At 46.7% G+C, this 15,779-nt stretch overlaps 1 protein-coding gene across 1 annotated transcript in view; it reads left to right on the top strand.

Annotated features, from left to right (window-relative positions):
• The first annotated feature begins 616 nt into the window (after positions 1-616).
• Positions 617-15,779, top strand: part of LOC119437195 (zinc finger CCHC domain-containing protein 24) — a 280,965-nt gene continuing 265,802 nt past the window's right edge. The window contains exons 1-3 of the mRNA XM_037704252.2: positions 617-1,042; positions 1,961-2,230; positions 5,959-6,123. Of these exons, the coding sequence (XP_037560180.1) occupies positions 929-1,042; positions 1,961-2,230; positions 5,959-6,123 (549 nt within the window). The 5' untranslated portion in view covers positions 617-928. The remainder of the gene's footprint in view (positions 1,043-1,960; positions 2,231-5,958; positions 6,124-15,779) is intronic.

Raw genomic sequence — 15,779 nt, 5'->3', positions numbered from 1 at the left:
TTCAAAGATTGGTTCTAGGGAGACACACTTTAGCAAATAGGAAAAGGAGGAGGAGGAAAAAAAGAAGAAAGGAAAGGCAGTGAGCTTAACCAGACGCACGTCCGGTTTGCTACCCTACACGAAAAAAAGAAAGAAAAAGGTCCTTAGCTGATAACAGCGTGGAAAATGAGGAATTTAGGATAAGAAACCCGCGAGCGCGGCGACAGCTCGAAGTGTCTCGAGGTCGGGAGCTATACGTTCAGTTGTTTCCATATAGGACCTGTTTGAGTGATGACGCCTGTAGGAGTTGATTCACAACAAGCAAAGAGCACGCTTTCCTTTCCATCTTTCAGCCTCCTGATTACCCTCACCGAGTGTAGGGTAACACAGCGGATGCTTCTATTCCAATTAACCTCCTCTACTCGTTGATCGGATCCGCTGGCGACTACTTTGGTGGCTCCGCCATGAGAGTGTCGATGAGGCACCCGCGCGGTTGCTCGCGAGGGCCGTGGGAACGATCGGCGCACCGTGTTTACGACGCGAAACTCCACGCCGTCGGTGATATCCCACTTGTTCGTTGCGCCGCGACGGCAACGCCGCAGGCTCCGAGCAAAGCCTCCCGCGGGAGGGAGCGCCCGACTGGAGCATTCCTCCGGTGCTGGCGTCTTTTTATAGGAACTCGGTCGGTCGCAGCCGCAGGCACGCGGCCACGGGCTCACGAAGAAACACACTCGGGTTGTGCGTGTGGGGGTTTTCGTCGGGGCGAGATTACAACCCTCGGACACTGGTCGCTCGCCTCCAGGACAGCGGGGAGCCAGCTGAGCGTTCCGCTGGCGGCCATGCACGCGGCCCTTCGACGCAGCTAGCGCGCACACTTCTCCTCCGTCGCGGCTGTCTGTCATCCTCCCCCTGCGTGCGGCGTGGTTGAGCGCTCGTCGTGCCCTTGGCGATGACGGCGGTGGAGAGCGCGGCGGCTGTCTACCAACAGCCGTCGCCGCCGGGCCAGCTCTTGAACTTGGTCTACCTGACGCTCGCCGACCAGACGCTGCACGCCGTCGACCAGGTAAATTGTGGGCCGGCGCGCAGCCTCGGTGCTGCGCGAGACGTCTTTCCCGGCAGCGGTTGACGCGACTCGACAGGTTGCAAACACGGCTCGCTTGAGAAACGTAACAGCGAGAGGCGGGTTAGGGGCCAGCTTTGTGGCGCAGTTCTTGCACTGGGGATCTGTGAAGGTTCTAACCATTTTTTTTCTGGGCAGGAGTTCACGTGTTCCGATGAGGTCAGCGAAGCAGCGTACATAGGAAATCATGGGTGTCCGACAGTGCAGCTAGCTGCAGGGGCCGTTTGTGTTCTTAACTGGGAGGCTTATCACATAATTTCGTTTGACGAATTCAGCTGTCTCGTGCTGGGATTAAATGCTGTTGAGTGGTAGAAGCAGTTAATTTATTTCTTCACCTCAAGGAAAGTTGCAATTATCCGTGTACGACTAAAGAACCTCGAACACATTTCGGCTGGCTCGTCCGCGTTGTCCGGGCCTTTAGCCTTCGCGCCTCACTTCTTGGTTTATTTGCTTGTTACAAAAAACATGGTCCTGGATAGCAAAGATAAAAGTAGAAATGCTTTTATCACTGCCACCTAGGACTGTCTTTGTGCATGAAACACTGATGGTTAAGAAATACAATTGAAACAAATAGCTACGCCAAAACGTTTTGTACTCGAATGCGCAACCTCTCTGCCTGCCGATAGTGACGTCACCGCGTGCGCAGTGACCATGTTCAGCTCCCGGTTGTCCCTGTGAACTTGCGATCAATGTTTCTCGGCATCACGGGCTGCGTTATGCGGTATTCTCTTCGTTGGGAAACACTAAATCCATTGTTTTGCTGAGCGCACTCAGAAAAGTTGTAGCTGTCGCCCAACCTTTGTAACCTGTTCAGCTGCCCGTACTTCAGTGGTGAATCATTGGTGTGTCGTTTCCGCGCAGGTCAAGTACAGCATGCCGCCAATGGTAGCCCCTTCTGCATACTCTGGCGAAAGCTACTGTGGCGCGTACACCACGGCCGGATACCCAAATGGATACTCCGATGGCTATTGCACGGAATATTCCCCTGGAGGTCCGTTTGCTGAGCTGTCGGATCAATTCTCAGAGCTCAGTATTGGAGCAGGGGACCCTAGGTCGGCCAGGAAGCCTCCGCCAAACTATCTTTGCCATTTGTGTTTTTGCAAGGGGCACTACATCAAGGACTGTCCACAGGTAAGCATTGGACTTTCTTCGTTGCTACGATCCTTGAGCTGCCGCTGTACGTGTGAGATTGCTTGGTGTATTCTTTTTAAAATGGTGCTAGCAGATTTCTCTGAAATGTTTTTACGCGGGGATATTATACGTAGAGAGAGAGAGAAAGCTATATAAGTGAAAGGCAGGGTAGTTAACCAGGCTGAGCCCGGTGGGCTACCTTGATATATTTTGCTCAATGTCTAAAAAAATCCATTCTTCTGCCAGAACACATCACATCATATCCCTATTTTTCTGAAGACCCCTGACGAAGTACTTCCTAACGGGTGGGTTTCACAGTAACACGATAACAGTACTGTCACAAGTCCTTAGTCAATATAGTGATCAGGTACATTTTTAAGACTTTTTGGACAGGTGCTTGGAAACGATTCTCCATGAAAGGTCAATTCATTCTGATGTTGCACGTGAAAGAACGAGTAGGAATGCGTGACAGTATTCGTGGACCTGACACTTCGAAATCGGTGCGATGCGATATAGAACAGTTTTATCTATTATCGAAACCCTTAGGGTTAAATCAACACTACACAGGAGGCTGAGTTATAAAAAAAACAAGTACGAAATGAAGGCGCGTGATTGTAGAATTTTACCTAAACAGCTCATAATTTGAGCGATTACAGTTGTCGGGAGAAGGTGGTGCCACGTTTTCGTTAATTGTCGCACAAAGAACTGCTAAAAGTAATAGTTTATCATAGTGGAATGTCAAATTTAAGAGTATGGTATAGTGGTTATAAAATAAAATGGTAATTAGGGCCTGTATTAACAAAAAACGTTATTAAGTTAGAATTGTTTCGTAAGAGCAGATGCCAGAGAACAGTGATGTTGGACATAATATTCATAGCCCATAGCAAAGAGCACTCAGGAATTATGAGCCTTTCGGATTGGACCTTAGGAGAACAGGCCTTGTATTCACAAAAAAGCCCTACTGCTACAAAGTTCCGCCAGAGAAAAATTCTAACTATTCCTGATGCGGGACATATTGTTACTGAAGGCAGCCGGCCAATAGCAAGGATCACTTATATAAATGAAAAGATTTGTGTGTTCGGCCCCGGAGTAATTCATAAAGCAGACCCGGCTAACGAAAATGCGTGATTCTTATGCAAAATGCCTAAACAAAACATGTTAGGGTGATAAGACATGGGTGATATGTTCAGGCTGAGTTTCGTTTACGTTATGCTACCATTGTGGCTGTAGTTATACGAACAGAGTTTGTTTTGTATAATTTCAAATGAGTCCGTCTGGATTGATCAAACATATTCAAGTTTATAGCGAATATAATGGTAACTTCGTCGCGAGTAGTTCTGAAAAGTTACGCGAATGGTAGCCCAGGATGTGGCTCATGTTATTACTCTAATGTCTCATCTGAGTGTTGGAAGTTCGATCAGTTGTGATGTGTATTCCAAGATACTTGTATGATGACACAATACCCGACGGGGCGTTATGCAGGGGGTAACGTGGCAATACTTTCGCGGCCCTTGACACACGCGTTACTTTGCACCTGTTAATATTTATTTCTTTTAGGTATGTTTTGCACCGAGAAGAAGTGGGGCTAAGATTTAATTGAAAAGTTGCTACATGTCTATGGCAAGTTATTCCTCGGAAAACTAGGCAGTCAGGTGTACATAAATGAACATGTGAAGAAAGGTCTGCAGGTAGGCAGTTAGCATCGATAAGAAAAATAACACATTTCCGGGCCCTGGGGCGGGAATACAAAGCGAAACGTTGAGATTTGCTGTTATTAGTTCAAACCAGAACGATTCAGTGGAAGTTAAAAGTTCGGGATCATGGTCTAGCTAACTTAGTTTGTGTAGCAACAATGTATGGCATACCTAGTCAAAGTGTCTGAAAAGTCCAGAAATGCAAAGTCGGCTAACGAAAGGTTATGAAGTAAATTTTATTTGCGTGCACAAAAATGTTAATCCTGTTGAGCAAGAACACATTTTACGAAAAACCGTGCTGCGATGTAGAGAAAAAAATGTCACAGTTTCGCCCTAAGGGCGAAGCAATGAATGCGATAGCAACACAGCAATGTCACACGAAGTAAGGTGAGCGGCTTTGGTAGCAATATGAATTGTAGTAAACATGAGCTGATTAAGTAAGCAGGTGTGCTGCGGCGTAAGTAGACCGACATGAAGAGAGACTCGATGACCACGACAAGGCGCGTGTGAAACGGTGGTGTTGATGAGAAGCGCTTCCCGTGGGCAGCGCGTGCGAAGGGACACACCTGTAGCGCTGCACTGCCGATCCGGGCAGCATTGCATGTGTAGCGTGCGTTGGAAAATGTGGCCCGACTATTACTAACTGAATGAACAAGCGTGGCGTGAGCGCGCACAAACAACCATGAATAGATCACACTGAATGACTGCAGACAACGACCGTCAAAACTCTGGCAGCAAGCGGATACGCCGCAGCGGCGAAGGTACGTGCGGTCTATCGCTGCAACTGAAACTGAGCGGCGAATGCACGGCTGATAAAGGTCAGAGCCGTGTGGAGATCAGAGACGGTGCGAGCGAGCGACGAGCGCGGTTGTTGGCAGAGTGGAAGTGCGCCCCCCCCCCCCCCCCCCAGCTCCCTCCGGCGCTGGCTTCCCGCTTCCTTGCTTGCGCGTGGGAGATTGAGTGCGTTCGCTCTCCGTGATAGCGCGCGTCCCCGCACGCTTCCGCTCGGGCATACGGCACGCGGCGAAGATTTTATCTATAGGGAACCTCACGGCGACGGCGACGGTGGCGACGACGGCGACGCCGACGGCAGAAATCCGGTTGAAGTGTCCATATAATTGCTATCGCAATAAAACGAGTTAGATTCAAGGAAGTTAACAAGACGTGAAAACAAGGTGCTTCGGAGTTTGAGAGGGAATGCTGGTGAGCGATCGAACTTGGCCGGTAATTAAGCGGAAAGGGCGCCTGATTGAAAATCCCCCTCCCCACGAGGGAGAAGTTTCTATCTAGTCTTACCAGATAGAAACTTTTCGAAGTGACTGTCGCAATAGCAACGTTAGTATATTTGATCGATATAAAAAAGTACATTTTCATTGTCGGATCAAAGAAGGAGCGACAAACCGATGGCGATGAAAAGGGTTTTGATAAGCCGGATTCTATCTTTAATTCTGATACGCTGGCATATAGTATGAATAGAAACGAATAAATCAAGCGGCAGAATTCTGAACAGCTTCTGTAGTACAATAGGCAATGTGGAGCGATTATGCTTAATATTTGAACAAAGCAGGGCCGCCTGTAAATGATCGTGCCTATAAATGCCTTTATATTTCTGAACTGCCAACGCACGCTTGCCTTTGCATAAGACACTTCTATGAAACGTAAACAGCGCAGCTGCTTCTTTCATGATGTGATGATGATGATGGTGGTTTGTTAAAACGCGGAGGCTCGGTCCGCCTACCAGGGGCAGTGGGGTTGTTAATCCATGTGCATAGTTCAGTGGTACACCGCATCCAGTGCGTCCCCAGTGCAGTAGTGGTTTTGCAAATGAGCTTTCGAGTGCGGGTTGACAAATGAGTTTTGTACAGAGATTTTGTACTCTCTAGCTGACTAGTGACAGTAGCCGTCGTCAGGCGAAATGTCCATCTGGGGACGCATTGCTCTTGTTCTAAGCGGCAGCAGGCGTATATAAGGCAGCCTTGTTCGTTGTGTGCGGTCGCATGGCGCTGCAGAACTGACTTGGCGCACCGGACGCAGGCACGTCCGAAAGGGGAAGGCCTCACTCCGTACCAAGGCAAGAAGCGCTGTTTTGGCGAGTACAAGTGTCCAAAGTGCAAACGGAAGTGGATGAGCGGCAACAGCTGGGCCAACATGGGACAGAAATGCATCAAGTGCCACCTGAACGTTTACCCACACAAGCAGGTAGGCTTGCACTGCCCATCAAAGTTATTGCCGCTTAACAAGGCACATTGCATAAAAACCCAGAAACAAGGTAATGCAGGCGTCGGTTGGACATCAATGAGATTTGCTTCGTTTCCGATGTTGTTAGACCATGCTGGCACCAAATAATAGTGCCTATTTCAAGGACATGAGAAATTTGACTTGACAGAATAAAAGTGTTTCTTACCTTACATTTTGAAAAAAATTCTGTGCCAAGTTTGATTGCGCACAATGCACAACATTTTTCAGTCAGACTGTAGGACTACGCTGTCACAGAACAAACGTCACTCTCTCTCGGCAGAGCAGACATATTAAGGCAACGGTGGCCATAGCGAGGTGCATTAAACCTTTCCCGCCCCATTGCGTTCCTTCTCACTTATTCTCAGATTATTTGTAAATTCGTGCATAATGCTTAAGCCTTGAGATTGTTGGGTTGTTTAGCGCAAACGGTACGACCACAAAACAAGGACAATGCAACACAAAAAGTGTCTGCGCTAACAACCCGTTGACACTGAGCCAACAAGCCCAAATTTCCATTATCTTGAGATTGCTTTTCGAAAGCGAAAGTTCCTAGGTCCAGATTCTCGAGGCTCTTTTTTACATTAAAGAAAAGTTCGTAGTTAATAAGGCCTCCATTCACAAATGGCTGTTAGTCTGGACTTGTTCCTAAGAGCAAATTCTTGCCAATGCTCATATTTGACGTATGGTTAACGAAGGCGACCAGCTAATGGCAAAGAACACTTTGCCTGTGACGAAAATACCTGTGCCTGGGACGAAAATACACTTTGCCTGGGACGAAAATACCTGTGAACACGCCACAGTTGCTCGTGCGCCGACCATCATAAAGTAGCCTTACGTACAAAAATCCGTTTCAATCAGCGCATTTACGCTAGGTCGCACCTATATAACTCTTATTTTGCGAAAGCTCTCTGTCATTAGCCAGCGCCTCCGTTATCATTCGTTTCGCCATCACGAGTGGCAGGCATGACCATTTCACTGAACAGCGACTTTTATGGTGTTTGCATCAGTCAGACAAAGAAGTGGATCGAGTCAACTTGTCGGGATTAAATCAGCCTGTTGGGGCTCACGTGAATACCACAGATGGTCAGGCTGAGTCAACCCGTCTGCACGGCATAGGTTGACTCAGGCCGACCGGCTTTGCGAGGTGCATGCAGAAGCGGACGGGTCGGGCCGACGGTTCCAAGCTGGCCAGCAGCGAGAACTTTATATACTCCCAAGTTTGCATGCTCTGTTGTCACGCCTGCGATTTTGCGTTGCCAGAGACGACTCCATGTAAACACTGTTCGGGGGAACTGTCTGGGCCTGGGTTCTCACCCATCCATTCGTAAGGTTTGGAAATACAAGGGCCCTTTCCCTCCCATCCTATCCTGTATTATATGCATCCGCTGCTCACGGTAGTCAGTACCGGCCATAACGGTGACGTGGCGACGTAAAGGAACCGATTGCTGCGGAGGACGAAAAAAAAAAAGACGGCTGTTCGCTTTGTTACTTGGCCCTGGGCCCTTGTCGTTACCGTCGCTGCGACTTCGTATATGTGCGCGCGCAATGACTATGTATAGCCACCTGTGGTAACGGCCTCTATAGTAAGAATATGCTGAACATTCCATGAGCAGTCGCATCTCCGACATATCGGGAAGTATTAAAATGACATTCAATTTAACATAAATCACGACGAATCAGCGTAACTTTCTTTTTATGGTTTCTAAATTACGTATATTATATATTGCTCGCCCTCGCTACGGTGCGCCTAAAGAGACCGCTCGACCGCGTTTGACAGACTGGACAATCGCCCCATGTAGGAAGACAGATTCCTCGGATGCTAGTCCAGACTGTTTTAAGCAAAGAATGCCTTGAAGGCAATGTTACGCATCTTGAGGACATGCAGACTGAGTCACCGACTTTGGGAGTTGTGCGCTATAGAGCGCGTTTATATGCACTATCCCCCATTTCTTTGGCGTGTGTTTTATTCTAGTTCGTCTCTCCTTCTATCACCTCTAAATTTACTTTACCCCTTTGCCCCCGAACAGGTTAGCCTGCTGGTCTATCTATGCACCGGCTAACCTCACTATCTTTCCCTCTGTTCCTCTAGTCTTCTCTGTCTACAACGTTTCACAGGTTAATAGCGTTGAACGAATTTCTGCGAAATTGTTCGCGTTACGCAGTGAAGGCCAAGCAATGTTTGAATTAGGATCGGGATTTATAGTAGTTTGTACACGTACAGTTTTACGATTCGAGAGTCGCGCAAATGCGTGATGAGGTCCAGTATTGCGTCATCACATCGCAAGCGAATGCAGGAAATGTTTGTGTGGTAAATACACATCTTAAACTTGACGCGTTAACTGTTGTAGACCCTCTTACGTCCCAGTGGTCAGTATATGTGATTTGCCGAATTTCATCTGAATTTGGAATTCTTTGACCGTTGCTCAGGAGCCTTAAATTTCCACCTACGCACACACTCAATAATCTGTAGCGTAGCGCACTGATAAATCCGGTAACGCGATGCCCGAACCGTGGACCAGGGCGGGGGCGAGTGTCCAAGTGGAACATTGGGCAGGATGGAGCACACAACGCGCAAGTTAGAATGGGTATATGTTAGCGTTTTATGAGAAGTGTTTTTTTTTTCGACGGGCTACAGGACTTCTTAGCATACACGCATTTAAATTGAAATGCTTTTGCTATAAACGAGGACTTCATGGGACGCTAATTATGTGATGCAACTGTAACGCTCCGTTTGACTTAAGACATTGAAGGAAACTAAGGCGTAATGGTGCTTTGAAACAAATAAAAAATACTATAAAACAGTCTGACCAGCGGGAAAGCATTTTTCAATGTCTTAGGTCAGATTTCTTTGAGGCATTTTAGAGTTGCAGGTTAAACCATGTGGTGTGGCGCAGTTCCCACTGATGATGTAGCCGCAATGCTTTCGAATAACTTCCTGGGCTTTTCCCAGGAAGTCCATTGTGTGTAAGCGTAATACGCTTGTTTGTGAGGCTATGTGCCGGTATGTGTGTGCATTAACTTGTTCGCGGGCTGCGTTCGTGACCCTAACAAATACATTTCGCTTATTTATCATGGGCTACTATTACTACAAAGAGAGGGCCTTGGTTGACCATACATTATTTTCGAACAGTGCCGTTGCTGTCTGCATTATTCGTCCCGTTTCACGAATGACAACTTCGATTGTTTGCTGGGTACAAACTGCGTTTATTTGACAATTGAATATCCCCGGTGCGTGAAGTCACGTGGTCGGGGTCTTGCAAGCTACGCCGCCAAAGCAACCTGATATCCATAACCCTTTAAGACACTGTGCGCACACTGGCACACGCCAACATAGTACATCACGAGCAAATGCACTGCTGACAATAATATTTAAAATGTGTCGCATCCACTTTGAAACACTTGTCACTCGACTTGTGCTGCAAGGTATAATAATATATGTAAAGTGCTTGAGTAAAACGAGTTGGACGGCTGGCTGTTTGCTCTCGCCGTTGGTATGTCTTCATGTAGGGGGGTTACTTTTCTCTTTTTTTATAATGTTTTAAATCAGGTATATTTTTCAAGAAGCTAGATAGGCTCTTCTCAATTATGCTCGGCGTGAAATAGCTGATATTCTCATATCTGGCCTTCCTTTAGCGAGTCCTCGCACGGAGTCTGTGTGCTTGACGAAACTCATTCAAGAATTGAAAATTCTTAATCCGTCCTGCAGAAGTACGTTTCTGTGATACTGAAGTTGCAAAAAAATGTAGTGAACGTACATTTTCAATGGACAGAATTATTTAGCGCCTGACGCGGCTAAGTTTCTCGGACAGAAACTTAGGCTGACGGCGGGGTCTTGGAATGCGGTGCCTTTGCGTGCACTGAAGCGGCGGTGTGTCTTTCTGGCTGAGACGTGGTGGTGTCACCAGTCCACAACAGGTTCGCTTAAATTTGTGCTCGAAAGGAGCGCGCACAACTTTAAAAATATTTGATGTTCTCATGATCCAAAGAAATAGATGTGCGAGCGATAGCCTCTGTATTTTCATAGTTAATCAAAGTTCAGCGTGGTACTCTTGCGTATACGCTCTGCGTGCAGCGCATTCATAACTGTACATTACTCTGCGCATACCTGATAGTGCTCATTTAGTCCAAGGACAAAGTGAATCAACACAACTATTTCCGTTGACGTTGACGTTACTGCTTGTCCCATACTATAGCTTCATTTTCGAGGTTCTTGTACCCCCTTGAAGTACGTTCGCTCTGTTTATGCCTTATAGCATAGAGAACCAGACAAACCCGTGATGCCAACGTCAGAGATGCTCAGAATGAAGAAGTGGCCGTCAAGCTCACCAGACGAATTCCACCTCCTGCACTACCAGCACGAAAGAACCTAAAAAAGAAGAAAAACTGGGGCCTTGTGAATGACAGAATGCGGCCACTGTCCGCTTCACCCAACAACCAGTAACTCATCGCACAGGGCACACGAAAGGGTGGACAAAAGGACGCCCCACCAGCACCTCTACTAGTTCCCATTGACAGCGGCGTGGAAGAGTACCGGCGCCTACTGCAGACTGGCATACTGATGTAGCCGTGCTATTTCACAGGGCAGTTGCTGCCACCATGATAAAGACCACTGGATCCTCTGTCGGAATATAGCAACCTGACTAATCGCCCATTGTCCAGGTGTCGAACATGCTATCTGTGTTTTATTTACATGATATAAGGAGATGTTGGCGCACAAATGTGGCGCAGGCTACTTCTTATCTCTTAAATATGTGGTATATACAAAGTACAGCTGCAACATACAACATGCAACAATATGCAACATAGTTACGACATTGTTGCGTTATCACATGCAAGTCAAAATACCAAGACGAGATTACAAAGAGGCTCCTAAAGAGATAATGCAAACAACTCTGCCTCATAACAAATAAACACTAAAGCAACGATGCTATAGCCACAATAATAGCACATACATCTAAACGTGTACCTTGCGATTTGTTTACCCCTTCTGAAAATGAACTTTGCTGAAGATATCGGCATTTGGTCGATCACCGCTTTGACAAAGTAAGTTCCAAAGCTTGTTGTAGTTTTTCCCGCAGTAGATAAATGTGCGACCAGCAGTTAGGTCCACGACAAAACGTTAGCCGAACTTCTTTTCTTTTTTAAAGTGTTCTTGGCGAGTATTCGAAAAGAGTTGTTGCTCTAGAACTGTTCGTAAGAGCTAATGTCAGCCAATGATAGGAGTGAACATAATATCGAAGGCAGCCGGTCAATGGCAAGCAATACGAACGGACGAAAAGCCTCGTGAATTCGGCGCCTTTCCCCTGTCGCGATGCCGACGGTCGTGCTCGGCCTCCTCCTCCCCTGGAGCGCTCGGATGCTGGAGACTTTCCTGGAGGCTTCACAGGGGAGCCACCTTGTGAGTGCATTCGTCTATACCTTGCTCCTTATTTATACCCGGCGGTCCAATTTACAAAGTATAGTGTGCTTAACTACTGCTTGTCATTGGCCGGCGGCGTGCACCATGTAATAAGTTCGCTGTAATTATTGGCTACTTGTCCTTACGAACTGACCTAACGTTACAACGACTGTGTGAATACGGGTGCCGGATATGGCGGCGAAGTTGTCCTTCATATCTGTGCATATAAAATATTTTTAGTCCATATCTTATTAGCGAAGGCAGACATCGGTAATTTTGCGATCATCACCTAATTATAACTCATTAAATATGAAAATAACTGATTCATTTCTTGATTAAATATTTTTGTAACATGTTGCACTTCAGGAATTGAAGTGAGTAAATTCTCAATACATGCGCGCTTAGAGGGACTCCTGAAACCAAGGCTAATTTTGAGATATCCGTCCTCAAAGTCAGCGTGCAGTGAGTAAGTAGCCACGTTACTCCCACGCCATGACAAATATGCCAACCTCCTATTTACGCAGTCATAGGGTAAGCCTCTTTTTTTTACTAGCACAGATCCCGATCAGAACGCGTCAGTTAGGCAGTTAATGCACATTGGAAGATATCAAGAAACGAAACCGCCAAATTTCACAAAGTAGACGCAAGCATTAAAGTATCACTCCAGCGACGGATGCAAAAAAAAAAAAATTCATGTTGGGAAACCCTACCGTTCTGTCCTTTTTTTTTTCAGCGGAATTTTCTATTCATGTAGAGGAATAATATAGTTAGCACGAGGAAATCTCATGTGCCGACGCTACGAGAAATGCACTTTGTGCTACATTCTATTCCACGTTTGTGGTAGTGTATTTGCACATTGTATCGATAGTTCGCGCTCTTGCCTTCAAGCACTGCGATACAATTTTGTGTTTTGACTGCTACGCTGTAATGACGTTGCGTGTGTATTCACTGTACAAAAAACAAAGAAAAACTCCTTTCCTACACCCACCCAATGCGTGTAAGTTTATAACAGTACATCTGCATGAGCATCCTGATCCCGACGCATGCAGCACATCTGCATGAGACCCCTTCTTATAATGTCAATTCAAAAAAAAGAAAGAAAACTGCATTCTTCTTAAGCCCCCAAGAAGACATCCGGCACGCAACCACATGAAAACGCACTCCTTTTGCAACTACCGGTTCATCAAAACTAAGAACTTATAAAAAGAAAGAAAAAAAAAGAAAAGAAAAAGCGAAAAAGACGCGGCAAAGGCACAGCGACGGATTTGCTAAACTTTCAAGCAGAGAAGGTGAATAAAAGAAGAACGAAACAGACGCTAGCAAATAATTCAACGCGTGCTATGAGTCAGTGCATCGCTCTGAAACTCGGTATTGTATTAGCCATGCCAACTGAAATGAATGCACTTTTCTTCCTTCATTTATTTCTTTGTTTCATTTTCGCTGACAGGTGATACACCCTGAAGAGATAGTGTAGCTTGCACCAAAGATAAAATAATTTCCCCAAAGTTGCGCGTACCTTAAGTACGCATCGATGTGTAAGTCCCTTGCAAACTGAACTCAGTTTTTTTTTTCATTTTTTTTGCGACAATATGCTTGCGCGCCAACCGTCCAGTGCTAGTGGGCAAAGAGGCATCGCCAGAACTGCATCGCTTATACAAGCGATGCCTATTTCTTTAATGCGAAGACGCGCAATGGTTCACTTAATACTAGTTGCGTCTCACATCATAAAACATTAACAAAGAACACCGGAATCTCGTCCTCTTAGCCATCTTCCAAAATGTGCCAGATTGTGTGCTGCTTTTACGAATGCGTGGGGCGTGATAGTGGCATTACACGCGAGAAAACACTTGTCGCTGCCGCACACATTGATAATTCGTGTTGATACTGGATGTGCGAGCCGCAATTGTGGCGGGCGCAGAGTTGGGTGAGGGGATGGGACGATGTATCAATTTCATATCGCAGGCGACCCGCGAATGTTAGAACGACACAACGTTGAGCTAGTTGGTAGGGATTCATGCTAGAAAAAAGTTAGGCGTGCCGACACAGACCCTCCCCCCCCCCCCCCCCCCACGTTTGCTTTCTAATTTTTGTTCCTTCATGTTTCCGTGTCTGCACGCCAAACTTTTTCCTAACATAGAGCAGTGAAGCACCTGGGGGCCGATAATGGTATGTTTTCGTCGGTTGAGATTCAACCTGGGTGAGTCAGAAAAAATTCAGAGCCTTTCCACTCTGTGAAGGTGGATGACCAACGGAGCTGTATGTGAGGTCTATACGCGGCCGATGACCCGTCGTGGGCACACTGATGTTTGTATAACATTGAATGCCGAACCTTTCCGAGAGAAACGCCACGAACCCCTTTCCGTCTGGCCGAGACATGTCTATGTTGAAATCACCCACAATTACGATGGGAGGGGAGTCGGTAGGGGTTATCTAATTAAAGGTGCATACGCTTGGCTTTTCGGCATGATCTTCGTCCGTATTACGTGCCGTCCGCCGTCGCCGCGCACATTCCCGCTTCTGTTCACGACGGTGTTCTTTGTAGGCGCGCCATTCTTTCGCAGTCCTCACCGCACGTGGCCTATCCATTGCACGGGTGGAAGGGAACTGAGATAAGGTTAAGTGGTTTGCCTACAGAGCCTGTGACGCCAAACCGCACTCCATGCTAAGCAGTGTCTATTGCGGTTTTACTTTTTTTATTACGATATTTTTATTACAGTACGTTTCAACACTTCTTGGGAAACACAGCTGGGGCATACCCGGCGGTACGCTTTTATCACCGTTTTAAATGCGAAACATTTCTTTGCGAACATTTGCCCCTGTGACAGTATCTATCTATCTATCTATCTATCTATCTATCTATCTATCTATCTATCTATCTATCTATCTACCTATCTATCTAGCTAGCTATATAGCTAGCTAGCTAGCTAGCTATCTGCATACGTCTTGGTGCTCCCATGGTCGTTTCGTTAACTTGGTATGTACGAAAATTGGCATAGTATGACAATAATGTATGACGAACATAAATGATGAATGTCACGACATGCGTGTCATGTAGGTCATGAAACAGCCGCCTGAAATGACAATGACCCAGCGAAAAAAGATTAACACTCAAAAACCAACGGAATGGGTTCGGATGCGATACAAAGTGAAGAAAAAGCCTAAAGGTTGATTGTCGAAGTTATAGTAACGAGCATGACTATGGCTTTCGCTTTAAGCTCTCTTAGTTGTAGGTAAAAAGGGACTCCTGAGGACTCGTGACATGAATGTCATGGCATGTGGGTCATGTAGGTCATGAAACAGCTGCCTACGTCTTGGTGCTCTCATGGTCGTTTCGTTAACTTGGTAGGCTCCCCGCACACTACTTCGCATAACATCGATTCCCACAGGGCGTGGGATCTGCTGGCTTTTTTATCACCGGGATCGGTCGGTCGTGAGCTCTGGGGCGCGATCTTGTACGCGTTCCAAAATGGAACAGAGGCGGTCCGTTCCATCGAGCCGCACACGATTGGTCAATTTGAACCATGAGCCGCACACTATTGGTCAATTTGAACCGTGACGATCAAATTGACCAATCGTGTGCGGCTCGATGGAACGGACCGCCTCCGTTCCATTTTAGAACGCGTACAAGATCGCACCTCTGGAGTGGCCGTCATCTTTTTTGCCTACGCACACAAACCATAGAGTAACATACGGATTACAAGAGTGGCCACTCAAGCCTGAAAGCGGCTGAGCTACGCAGCTTCATGCCGCCCGCTAGAGGGCAATACAACACTCCCTGTCTCCAAGGCTACGCGCGTACTAGTTATCTACTGTAGTAACTTCTCTAGTGCACTATACGTCTATGTGGCTGTAGACGTAGACGTTATCAACGGGATCAGCCGGTCGTGAGTGGTGGATGATAAAACTAGTATAGAATAAAGCATACGCATCGCTACAAAATACCGGCCATGGTGTGATCAGGCAAGGCGAGCGATAACGTCTCCGTGGTCTTCGCTGGGTTCGTCTGCCTGAACGTCTGTCTGCTTGGCTGCTGCTTGGTAAGAACGCCTTTATTACGTTCTTTTTTGCCGTCATTATTAGTTTGCAAATTGCTTATGTATTGGAAACTTCAGCCGTAAGTTGACATTTGTCGCATTGTGCTGTTCGGCGCAGAGAGCTTTTTTGTGTTCTTCACTTCGCGCATGATGTTCGTGGATTGCTTCACGTTAAGTAAGAAAGC

Source organism: Dermacentor silvarum, chromosome 1 (genome assembly GCF_013339745.2).
Source record: "Dermacentor silvarum isolate Dsil-2018 chromosome 1, BIME_Dsil_1.4, whole genome shotgun sequence".
In the NCBI taxonomy this organism is placed as follows: domain Eukaryota; kingdom Metazoa; phylum Arthropoda; class Arachnida; order Ixodida; family Ixodidae; genus Dermacentor; species Dermacentor silvarum.
This window is presented reverse-complemented; position numbering and strand designations above follow the sequence as displayed.